Source organism: Urocampus carinirostris, chromosome 5 (genome assembly GCF_059441175.1).
Source record: "Urocampus carinirostris isolate Australia breed hairy pipefish chromosome 5, RoL_Ucar_1.0, whole genome shotgun sequence".
In the NCBI taxonomy this organism is placed as follows: domain Eukaryota; kingdom Metazoa; phylum Chordata; class Actinopteri; order Syngnathiformes; family Syngnathidae; genus Urocampus; species Urocampus carinirostris.
In genome coordinates this window covers 17,307,026-17,320,000 of record NC_142353.1, presented here as the reverse complement: position 1 = coordinate 17,320,000, position 12,975 = coordinate 17,307,026, and the positions used below count along the sequence as shown (strand labels likewise).

The 12,975-nt window shown below is 39.9% G+C and overlaps 1 protein-coding gene and 1 non-coding gene across 2 annotated transcripts; both read right to left on the bottom strand.

Moving 5' to 3' along the window:
• Nucleotides 1-1,520: 1,520 nt before the first annotated feature.
• LOC148365631 (arrestin domain-containing protein 3-like) lies at nt 1,521-11,306 on the bottom strand. The gene is made up of 6 exons (XM_088334980.1): nt 10,973-11,306; nt 10,824-10,884; nt 9,508-9,655; nt 9,319-9,415; nt 5,413-5,669; nt 1,521-1,754 (listed from the first exon to the last, which is right to left on the bottom strand). Exons 1-6 carry the CDS (start codon nt 11,214-11,216, stop codon nt 1,521-1,523), a joined length of 1,041 nt encoding a protein of 346 aa, XP_088191106.1. The 5' UTR covers nt 11,217-11,306.
• On the bottom strand, nt 6,221-6,302 carry trnas-uga (transfer RNA serine (anticodon UGA)). The gene has a single exon. It is a non-coding gene; the product is annotated as a tRNA-Ser (tRNA).
• Nucleotides 11,307-12,975: the final 1,669 nt, after the last annotated feature.

Below are 12,975 nucleotides of genomic sequence, written 5' to 3'. Positions count from 1 at the left end.
TCGTTATCCTCATTAGGGTCGGGGGGCTGCTGGCAGGGGACACCCTGAACTGGTTGCCATTTCAGAACCAGAGCAGACAGTAGACCTAAACCCGTAACGTTTCACACCAAGTTTTATTTCCCTCATTCTTTCTCTGTCAATGGCGCTTAAAGGACAATGATGTACAAACTAACGCAAGCTGCAGTTAATCGTGAGGGAAGAAGAAATGCAATGGCAAAGCAAGACACCAGAGAGCTGAGTCTTTGTCAATTTTTTAAGCAGACTTGTTCAAGCATTTACATGGACTTGACAATTAAAACACAGCGTTCTTTATTTTTTTGCTTGATTGTTTAGTTTCTTCTCTGCGTGCTTGCTATCCGTTCTTCTTTGTTTTTCTTTTTACCTTATTTTTGTGGATTATCACTGATTTTTTCCCCGATTTTTTCTTCATGTATAACTTATTTTCTGTATTTTATGATTTTATATGTCATGTTTTCAGTGCTTTTTATGCTTATAAAGATCTGTCGTATTGTATGTAAGTAACCCTTGTTAAAAAGCCAGTTAGAAATATATAAAAGACATCATAGACATCATGGTGAGGGCCCATGCAGCCAGCGTAGACGACCGAAGAATGTGCGATTATCATAACAATCGTTAGCAAGACATTGCTTCAAACCGGAAAATCAACTCTCTCTTTTTATTCATTTTGGGTCCACCCAGTGACAGTGGGAATCACATATGACGAAATGACAAAAAAACCTGGTCTAGACGACTTTTTATGAGTTTTGTATATTATCTTGTCCATTGTTCATTAACGGTTCATCAAATTGTTCAAATTAATTTTGACTCGGGTGTGTCCTCTAATAATTTTACCATTCATCAAACCTAGAACTAGTTCAGTAGCTTTTCTTCCCTCGGCCTGACGCCAGAGATGCTACATGTAGCCATAATGACTTGTTAAATCGGGACTCCATTCATTATTGAACCGGAAAATCCGTGTTTTGACGTCTCAGGGTGACGCACATCAGAAGGCATGGTTCGATTTTGTGCTCGTTGAACCTCATTTGCAAAATGGGCCCCTGGAGAGTGTGCTCTGGCAGGAATCTCAGACGTCAGGGAGAATGACTATTGGGAGTGTGACCTCTGGGTTTCTTTCACGTTTGTTATCCAGACAGACCTGTGAGAAGTGCACAATGTTAGAATAAAACTAGGTAGCCCCCTTAAGAACACCCGCATAGTTGAAACAACCGTTACGAATTACAACCTGATCATAACATAGTAATGACACAAATTGTTATTTTTAGAACTGTCTATCAAAATGGTAGTAACACGACATATGACTTAGCTTCAGAAAGGTTGGTGACACTGGGTGTTATTCACAGGGTATATTTTGAACAACTAACAAATAAACTAAGAATGCTTTATTGCCATCTAGTGGTCTCTTGCAATACATTGCCTTGGTGCTCTGTGCAGTAGAATGTTGTGCCTTGTTTAACATGTTTCCCGGTGTGACAATACTCACCTTTGGTCCTCCATTGAATTTAGCAGAAGGTCATTTTATGATCTAGTCCATTGCACGCTTCATACGGCGGAGGGAGGTCCGAATGTTGGCCCTGGTCGATGCTCCAACTCTGTTGGTTTGATTTTCCAAATTCCTCAAAGCGATGAGCTGCAAGACCTGGAGCTTGCTTTACGGTAGAACTCTCAAATGAGGGTAGGATTATTATTGGTAGTTTAATTTCTGGGTCTGTTGCATATTTTACATCCAGATAGATCTGTAAAAAAACGACATGGTTAGTTACAGGATCTATAGGGCTGGAGAAAATAAAATGATGTTTTGTTTTTTTTTGGTCTTGAATACTGAATGATTTTATACATTTGACCATAAAGGATTTTACGCATTTGACTATTAAGAATTTTATACGATTGACTCATAATGCAATGAAGATTTATTTTCCTTAACAATTTAACTAAGTATACTCCATTGAAAACGGTTGAATTTGTGACGTTGGAATCTCTGGGAAGCCTTTTTCTTAAGTCCTTTAGCTTTCTCCTATTGGCCATCTTTTCCCTGCATGAGGACGTGCCGACTCCTTCCTTGGGCTTCACCATCTTGTTGAAGAGCGTCCCGATGTCTGTGGTACTCAAAACAACGCCGAGCGGTTCTATAAACAACGCCTGGCGTCCTCCGTCAGAGTCCTGTTCAATCAACAGAACTAGACAAAATATTCTGCATAAGGAACAGCCTGACCTGCCATTGAACTAAAATCTTCATTGCATTATGAGTCAATCCTATAAAATCCTTTATGGTCAAATGTATAAAATCATTTATAGTCAAATGTATAAAATCCTTCAATACTATTTTCCAGCAATACATCAGGAAAATAGATAAGATGGGGTCAGAAACGGTCCAAGCCTTCATGGGGCCCTCAGCAAAATTAGACTTGGGGCCGCCTATTACTTGATCATTTGCATACCTACTAGAACTCATTCCATGGTCTACTCCAGGGGTGGGCAACTATTTGGAGTCAGGGGTCGCATGTGACATGTTAGATTTGTGTTTGAATAGATGAGTTTCATCAAATTGGTTTTGAAACAAACACAATTAGAGCAAAATAGTATATTGGGTCCCTGTTTTAAGCACTTCATTTGTTATTAAGCTTTGAAGTATTACTGTAGTTTTTTCATTTGTTTTTTCATCAATATTTCTGAATTCTAATTTTAATTGAAGTACTGTAGTTTTTTGTTGTTACTGTAATTTTATTGTTGTACTATTTTTGTAGTATTTCCGAACTAATTTTTGTAGGATTCCCATCGTAGTATATTTTTGGGTATTTCTGTAGTACTTTTTTTGCATTTCAAAAGTAGATTTTTTTGTGGTATATCTGTAGTATTTTTGTAGTATTTTTGTATTATTGCAGTACTTTTATGATCATAGTATTATGTTGCATATCCTTAGTGAGGTAATTTTGGTAGTATCGCTATAGGTGTAATTTTAAGTATTTCTGTTGTAAACGTATTGAAGTAGTATTGTTATAGGAATATTTCTCTTGTAGTTTTTTATATTATAGTGTTATCTATTGGCATTTTTTGTATTTCAAGTAGAAGTATAATTGATGTATTTCCAAAGCAGCATTTTAATAGTATTTTGGTAGAATTGTTGTAGTGTTTCCATAGCGGTATTTTTGGGGTAAATAATTCTGTAATATTTTGTAATATATTACTCTGTTGGTATTTTTGTAGTAATTCCACACTATTTATTTATTTTCAGAAAGAAAGCAAAATAACATATGAGGGCCCTGTTCAAGCATTATATTTGATATTTAGTTCTGTCGTTATTTCTGTAGCAGTATTTTTTGAGGGACACAAAAAGTGACATTGTTGGCGCCCAAAAAAGATAACAACTCTTGGGGGGCACCTAGTGGTTGCAGGGTCCGAAGCAGCCGCTCATCGCTTATGCCAGGGGTCGGGAACCTTTTTGACTCAGAGAGCCATAAAAGCAAAAAATATTAATTTTATTTTGGGAAAGAGCCACACCATATATTATGAGACAAATTTACTAAATTGCTAAACCCGCGCCCCAGACAAAAGCTTAGTCTTCAGCACATTTATTTTTGATGATTTGATAAAAATTATGAAAAGAGAATAATGCCAGAGCCCCTGTCCCAAAATCAACAAACATACCACTTTAAACTTGTCTCTTTCTTGCAATGACTCAAGATCGGTTAAACTCCTTTTGACCCTTTTTTATCATACATATTGGTTTCAAAACCAGATGCAAGCATTTATTTTGTAAAAACGTCACAACATTCTGAGAATAGTGAGCCTTATGTGCTTACCTTTGGCCAGAGATGGGAAGGAGTGCTTGTACTTTTTGCATAGCTCCACACATCCCTCCCACTCACCCAATCAAATGACTAAGTTTTCTTCCGGTGTTTTGGCGTATTTACAGTTCTGTGGATTCATCATAAGGTATCTGAACACTGAACACAGATTACATAGTGAACTTTTATATAAAGGATTCTTTAGCGTTGTACAGCTAAAGCGAGTTTTTTTTCCCCCATTTTTTTGTGTGACATCTTGACTGTAAATTGTAGTGAAAAACGTGCCATATATATACTGCGAAGTAATCATCTGTCAGTAAATTTCGGTTTAGCTTTACGTGTAACTTAATAGGATAGACGAAATAACTTTTGGACAAGATGGAGAAATTTTGCATGCAATCAAATCTGTCTCTGAGCCACAGATACTCGTAGAAAGAGCCATATATGGCTCGCGAGCCATAGGTTCCCGACCCCTGGCTTATGCCTTGGGCCGGCTCTGGGTAGGGAATCTAGTTTTTCTTGTTTGTATTTACCTTCACAAGTTGTGTTTCATTGTCTGTTTGTTTAAAAAGGTACCATCTCATCCAATTGGTTTTGAAATAACTCAAACTTTAACTCAGAGTACCATCAATGTCCTTGGGTAAGACACTGAACCCCTAATACCCCCAATAAGCAGGTTAGCGCCTTACATGGCTGCAAGGCCGCTATTGGGAAATGTGGAGCACATTGTAAAGCGCTTTGGGAAGTCATTGACTTGAAAAGCGCTATATAAATGCAGATCATTTCATTTCATTTCATTTTAAACACTACATTTGAATGTGATAGTGCTACTTCAGATGTATTTTATTGCATTTAATTGAATGTCTTGTTGAATGAAATAGATCTCAACAAAAAAGGATTTACAGAACAATGTAGTCGGCTTTTTGAATGTTGGCCATAAGCACAATGAAAGATATAGTTTTTTCAAAGGGACACAGGTGAATAATCCCAGGTAAGCGCAGTCTTATTGTCTTAAACCAGGGGTCCTCAACCTGGTGCCCCCTAATGACAGCTAAGCTGCCCATTGACCTGAAAATACAGTAGCTCACAAGTGCTGGGTCATTATGATTTTTGGTAAGAATATTTTTAGTGGTTGACTGAGTGGATTAAACGCTACTTTCAACAATATGCCTGGCATCACATAGTATCAACATAATAATAACAAGCTGTTATTTTAAAAATGCATATCAAACTGAGTGCCCTTTGTGCTAACTCGTTAACAAAATGTAGCTCTCAGCTTGAAAAAAGATTGCAAAACCCAACTGTAAACAAAGACTTCTATTTTGAATAAAATAACATCGGGGTGGGAAATGTTCTCTGTTTGATAAATGGCTTGTTTGGAGTGGCACGGGGCTTGGGTGAAATCCAGTGGCCATATAAGAAACTGCAGGTAATTGTTTACAAGCAGCTGTTAAATGTGTATCTTATGCTTCTCTCAGCATCCTGGGCCAGGTTAAATCAGTTGGCGGGTCTGAAATGGCCCACGTGACGTAGTTTGGCTACCACTGATTTTTTTTTTTTTTTTTTTCATTTCTTGGCAAAAAAAAGTATGATGAAAACAAACAAGTACCTTTAGCCTGTATTCCAGCTTGATGATGTTGGAGTTGAGAATAGAAGGAGCTAAATGTTTGGGAATTCTGATCACCTTCTCCATTATCTCTTTGCCATAAGCATGAACATTTTCCAGCTTGTCCTTAAGAATTTCCTGTGTGTGAAGCTTTCTTCGGCCTTGGGCAAAGAAACTCTGCTTTTCGTACAATTCGAATTTGGGCTTCAAGTCGCGGGATGATTGATTGTAAATTTCAACTTTGACGCGGAGATCTTCACCTGCAAGCAAAAACGACTTTATTTGTGGTGTTGCGCCACTTTATGCAAGGCAACCGTCAGCCGAGATCACATATGTCAAAGTGAAGGCCCACAGGCCACATCTGGCCCCTGAGTTCCTTGATTTATTATTGAACTACACTGAGAGTCGTGTATTTTTTTCGCTGAAAATCACTTCTCCTTAAAGGATCATATCATGAAGGACTCATCTCAACCTGTCCACCATCTATTTGACCTCTTGCTTTCTGCTACAGGTCTCTGAAAACAACTAGCAAGTTCAGGGACCGTTTATTTCCTAGGGCCATCACTACCCTAAACAAGCACGCAAGACTGTGAAAAATAAACAACTTGCCAGTTGTATTGGCAAGTGGGTTTGGAGTGCATTTATATAGCGCTTTTCAGGTCAATGAAGACCTCCCAAAGCGCTTTACAATATGCTTCACACTTTCCCTTTTACACAGACTAACTAACCAATAGCAGTGTCAGCCATGTAAGGCAACTATTTGCTAATCAGGGGCATTAGGAATTTAGTGTCTTAAACAAGAGAAAATCTTCGTTGTTGGCAGGATTCGAACCTGCGAGGGGAGACCCCAATGGATTTCAAGTCCATTGCTTTAACCACTCAGCCACAACAACACGTTGCACTATTATTACGATGCACTATTATTCCTTGCGCTATGATCACAAAGGGAAATTGAACTTACAACATCAGCCAGTCTCCAAGCACGACCTTGTAATATTTTTTGTCTATCTCCATTTTCTCCTTTTATCTAGTTCATTCTGTGGTGACGCGTCTAATCTCGTTGCAAACGATGTTCACTATTGTTTTCAATGAAAATGAAGACTCTTCCTGGGTGTCATGAGCTCAGGAGGTAGAGCGTTCTTCTTGGGATCAAGAGGTCGCAGATTCGATTCCATTGTGTTATATGTCAAAGTGTCCTTGGGCAAGACACTGAATCCCTAATGCCCCCAATAAGCAGCTCGCAACTTGCATGGCTGCATGGCTGCTATTGGTGTGTGAGTGTGTGTGTGAATGGGTAAGTGTGAAGCACATTGTAAAGCACTTTGGGAGGTCTTCATTGACTTGAAAAGCACTATATAAATGCAGACCATTTACCATTTCTATTCGATGCTAAAAGTCTTATTTTTGGTTATTATATACAGTGGGACCTTGCTACTTTGCGGTTCCACGTTCGCAGGTTCAGAGCTTCGCGGGTCTAAAGAATAATAATAATAAAATAAAATATGTATATATATATATATATATATATATATATATATATATATATATATATATAAATATATATATATATGTATATATGTATAGATATTTTTAAGCATTTTTGAAGGGGCGTCGCTACTTCGTGGCTCTACGTTCACGGGTTTCGCAGGTCTAAAAAATAATAATAAAATTAAAAAAAATAATAAAAGAATATATATATATATATATATATATATATATATATATATATATATATATATTATTATTATTATTATTTATTTTTTTTTAAGCATTTTTGAAGGGGCGTCGCTACTTCGCGGATTTTCACTTTTCGCGGGTGGTTTTGGTCCCCATTAATGATAATAATAATAATAATAATTTCCTTTGTATTGTCATTCTTTTTTTTTGTAAGAACGAAATGTCGATACACCTGACCCGTTGTAGCGAGCCGATGCAGCCGCAGCCAACAGAGGGCGCCGCCATTTTACCAATGTTATAAGTCTTAGGTATGACTCGGCCGAGGCGCGAACCAGCGACCTCCCAGTCTCAAAGCGGGCGCCCTACCATCTAGGCTACTGAGCTGGTACCGCGATAATTGAGGGATTACTGTATTTGCACTTTAATTTATTGTATGTAATCCATATTTTAGGACATATTTTGGTTGAATGAATGATAAAAATGTTTTTTTAAATTTGGCCCACTTTTTGAAAAAATTGAAACTAAAGGCTTCTTATGGTCCCTGAATAACAGTGGCTTTTAATTTAAATAAAATTTGTCTTTTGTGCTAATTTAAATTTCAAGACTACAGTATTGCCAGAGCCATAAGAAAATATTGTGTTATTTATATAATCAAATTGGAATATATTGGTTAGTTTTTCAGTAGGCTTAATTAAGTTCAATAGTGTGAGGCCCGCAGCATGGCGGCACAGTGGTTAGCGCTTGTGCGGCACAGTTCATGTCATGGGAACCTCCTGCGTGGGTTCAAATCCAGCTCCAGACTTCCTGTGCAGAGTTTGTATGTTCTCCCCGTGCTTGCGTGGGTTTCCTCCCGGCATTCCGGTTTCCTCCCACATTCCAAAAACATGCATTTCAGGTGAATTGGCCGGTCCAAATTGTCCCTAGGTGTGAATGAGCGTGTGAGTTGTTTGTCCCCGAGTGCCCTGCGATTGGCTGGCAACCAGTTCAGGGTGCCCACTGCCCGGAGATGGCTGGGATGGGCTCCAGCCCCCCCGCAACCCTACTGAGGATAAGCGGTACGGCTGATGAGATGAGATGAGTGTGAGGCCCCCAGTGTGCCAACCCCTGCCAGAAGACGCCAGAGGACTGATTACCTGATTAGGCACACTTGATGCTCATCAAAACTCCAGCATTTAAGGACCGCATGGAGAGATCTTCAGCGTCTGATCGTGGACATTCCTGCCTGACCGCACAACTCCCTATAAACTCTTCTGGCAGCCTTTTAAGGACCTTTTGTTACCTTCCTTGTCCCTATAAAACCTGTTAACCTGACATGTCTGTTGTTTGGATCCTTTCAGCCCATTATAATAACGACACTGTATGCGTCATTCTGAAAATTTTCAACATTTGATCAGTCCGGCTCTCGACTTGTCGTCCATTTTTTTTAATTAGGCCCTCAGTCTATTTGACTTTGATACTCCTGTGCTTGACTGATGTATTTGTGTTCTCTTGTGTGCCTACTGGCCACTCGGTTACAAGCAAGCTTTTGGCACGGCACACAGGTGAAAAGGGAAATCTCGACATCTTAGTCGACAACCTTTTCACAACCCTAAAGTGTTTAGCAAAAGTATATGCCCCCCATGAACTTTTTGACATATTGCCATATTTCAGGTTTCAAAATTATACATAAATACTGTATCCATGGCCTCTACAATATGATTTTTCAATGATAATTATAATATTATGGGTAATGGGTGATAGTACGACAACTTTTTCTGCAAACCTGTCAACACTGAGCCCAGAAAAAAATCAGATTTTCCTTGTGTAAAATGATTTTGTTTTACATTTTGGTACATTTATTAAATCCGTGTAACATTAAAGAACAAACACTAAAAGACCAAATTCAGATTCCTGATTTTCCAAATGTAGAAATAAACACCCAGTCATTTAAAGTGTACAAATTGTCTTTGCCGTTTAGCTGCTTGTTCTGCCTTCTTTTCTCTCACCGATTTCCATCGCAGAGTCTGAACCGGCACCAACATAAATCACAGAAAGTAACGAATGGGCAAATTCAATCTTGCTTTGGCTGAGCACTGAATCTCATGCCGTGGGAATTGTTAAAACAAGGTTGGTTTTGATTTGAATTCTAAAGACATATGAACACAAAAGCATTTTAATCTTTCAGCAAGAAAATGAAACTGGCATGATTTTGCGTGACACCGACGGAACATTTAACACAATATGAAGGACTACCTGGTTGATATCCCATTTTGGGGGTGAAAACATCCATAGCGATTGTCCCTGAAGCAAAGACTTTGAGTTCTTTATCTGTGCAACCATGTTGAGGATCCTGAAAAAAAAAACACCACATGCAGCTCTGAGATTTTTACGCACAATAACAACTGTTTTAAATTGTGATTCCAATTGTTAGAAATGTTTCACCGAAAGCCCATGAGCATCCATGTCTGCTTTGGAGACGAATATGAAAGGCGCTTTCACTGTTTTGGTCAACTTCATTGACTGTTTAAGCTCTGCTTTAACCCTATGAACAATTTGCCCTGTAGAGGCCTTGAACGTTGATGGCATACTCCTGCAAAGGATGACCACAGCTGACTTTGTTGCTCTGAAAGCAAATACAGTAATCCCTCGTTTTTCACGGGTGTTGCGAAGTAGAAACTTTTATTTAATTATTAGATATGGGTAACATATAATCAATTGGGCGACATGGCGGCTGGGTGGTTAGCGCGCAGCCCCATAGTGCAGAGGTTCAGTGTTCAAGTTCAGCTACCGCAGCCTCCTTGTGTGGAGTTTCTCCCCGTGCCTGCGTGGGCTTCCTGCGGGCACTCCGGTTTCCTACCTCATTTAGAAAACATGCACGTCAGGTTAATTGGCAGGTTCAAATTGTCCCTAGGTGCGAATGAGCGAGTGAGTGGTTGTCTCTGTGTGCCATGCGACCAGCTGGCAACCAGTTCTTTGTGTCCCCTGCCCACGGCCTGAAGATAGCTGGGATGAGCCCCAGCACCCCCTCGACCGTACTGAGGATAAGCGGCGCAGATAACGGAGTAAAGGAACACATGGAGCGGTGAGGATACAATTTTAATTGTATTCCGTTGCAATCACATAATTAAAGACGCAATTAAATTACAGTTCTATTTTGTAAAATAAGAATTACTGTGCAAAATTACAATTTTATTTGAAAGTATTTTTGTGTTTGAACACTACAGCGGATTATTTTGAATATTGCAACATTCGTTAAATGAGAAATGGATCTGGATTTGGTGAGAGGTACAGGCTTGGGAGGGGTGGCTTGTGAGAGTTGTTATGTAGCTGTAGCAGTAGGCAGGACCCGCGGCAGCGCTTTTGTCTCTGGATGCTGCCTCGGTCTCTTCCCGGACCTGATAAAAATCTAGGAAGCACTTGTTGGTGTTCGTTGGTGTTACGCTCTTCTGACTTAAAAAAATATTTTTAGTGTAACATGCTGCTAAAATACTAGCTGTTGCCGTGTCTCGCAGTTTGTTTTGGATGGACTGGTTCCCCCCCCTGGCCGTTTGACTGACCGCAGCCTATCAAGCCGCGTTCACAGAAAGTCATATCCACCCAACACACGCAAACACAACACTACCGACCTGCCCCCGTGATTGCATTCGCTGTGTGTTGTCTGCTGCGGAACACAATGCACGTTAAAAAGTAAACCGTGATACAGCGAGGGATTACTGTACTCTTAAACTTAACAACTATAGTAAATCAGAGTATTTCACCTGTTAGGGACACTGAAGGAAAAGGGGAATACATGTCTTCCTTTGGCAATAAATTCACTACCTATATTAGTAAAACAAATGTATTATTAGTGCTATAGTCCATCCAACTTGATTTCTCTGATTAAATAACGAGTGGAGCAATACCTTACCAGATTTCAAGATGTGTTGTTTTACCTCATAGTACTTCTCCTTTGACCAGAACAACCGAGTACGTCTTCTGTAACGTTGAACCCAGCGAACCCTTGCCGATCCTTTCCCAATAAAAGTTAATGAATTGATTGATGTCTCTTTGGAGACTTCTAAGATGATCCTCCCGTTGATTGTGTCTCCACTTGTGAAGATGTCTTGAGTATTCTTGGAGTCATACTCAATAGAGAAATTGGTGATAGTCATTTCTTGGAAAGAAACAAAATCAACAGAAAAAACCCATAGAAGTATGGATTAAAATAAAGCCTCTGATTATTCCATGCAGAAAAAGACAGTGGAGTTGTCCTGATAGAGTTGCACAGAGGAGGTGGCGGCAAAGGACAAAGATGTTAGAAAACCTGTTTTTCTTGCCTGCGGCAGAGACAAAAAGAAAAAAGCAAATTCACTCAAGAAAATTCAAAACCTAAAACTGCTGTTTAATTGTTTTAAAGCCTCAGTTGAGACATTTTCTGCTTTATAACTACATGTAAACACTGATATTTTATAGGGGTTGGCGGTAATAAGCAAGTATTTGTATTGGATCAATACTACAGGTCCTTCTCCAAGAAAGAGCATATAGTGATGAAATTCATTATGTTCCAAAGTGTAATGATAAAAATGAAACTTTCATATATTTTAGATTAATGACACACCAACTGAAATACGTCAGGTCTTTTCTTGTTTTGATATTAATGATTTTGGCAAACAGCTCATGAAAACCCCAAATTCATATTTAAAAAAATTGCATATCATGAAAAGCTGATCCAAACCAGCTACTGCCCTAATCATCTGAGTCGACGAGTTAGCTCTCCACAACTCCAAATGATTCCTGAGGCTGTTAAAAACTCTCAGCCTTGTACATTACTAAAAAACACAATCCTGGGTAAGACTGCTTACCTGAAGGCAACCATTGACACCCTCAAGCAAGAGTGTAAGGCACAAAAAGAGTTCTTTATATTAATGGGCTGTTCCCAGGGCGCTGTATCAAGGCATCTCAGTGGGAAGTCTGTGGGAAGAAAAAGCGTGTCAGAAAACGCTGCACAACCAGAAGAGGTGACCGGATCCTGAGGAAAATTGTGGAGAACGGCCAATTCCAGACTATAGGGGACCTAAGAAAGCAGTGGGCTGAGCCTTTAGTAGAAGCATCCAGAGCCACAGTGCACAAGCATGTGCAGGAAATGGGCTACAGTTGCCGTATTCCCCAGGTCAAGCCACTTTTGAACCAGAAATAGCGGCAGAAACGGCTGACCTGGGCGACAGAAAAGCAACACTAGACTGTTGCTTGGGTGAATGTACATTTTGCATGCACTCCAGAAATCAAAGTGCCAGAGTCTGGAGGAAGACTGGGGAGAAAGAAATGCCAAAATGCATGAAGTCTAGTGTCAAGTACCCACAGTCAGTGATTGTCTGGGGCACCATGTCAGCTTCTGGTGTTGGTGCACTGGGTTTTATCAAGGGCAGGGTCAATGCAGCTTGTTTTGAGAAGATTTTGGAGCAATTCATGCTTCCATCTGCTAAGAATCTTCATGGAGATGAATATTTTTTTTCAGCACGACCTGGAACCTTCTCAAAGTGCCAAAACCACTGGTAAATGGTTTACTGACCATGGTGTTACTGTGCTCAATTGTCCTGTGAACACTCCTGACCTGAACCCCATGGAGAATCTGTTGGACAATGTGAAGAGGAAGTTAAGAGACACCAGACCCAACACTGTGGATTCGCTTATGGCTTCTATAGAAGCACCCTGGGCCTCCGTAACACCTCAGTAGTGCCACAGGCTGACCATGCCACGCTGCAAAGAAGCAGTCATTTCTGCAAAATGATTCCTGATCAAGTATTAGGCGCAGAATCCATCCATCCATCCATTATCTGCACCGCTTATCCTCAGTAGGGTCATGGGGGTGCAGGAGCCCATCCCAGCTATCTTCGGGCAGTGTGCAGGGGACACCCTGAACTGGTTGCCAGT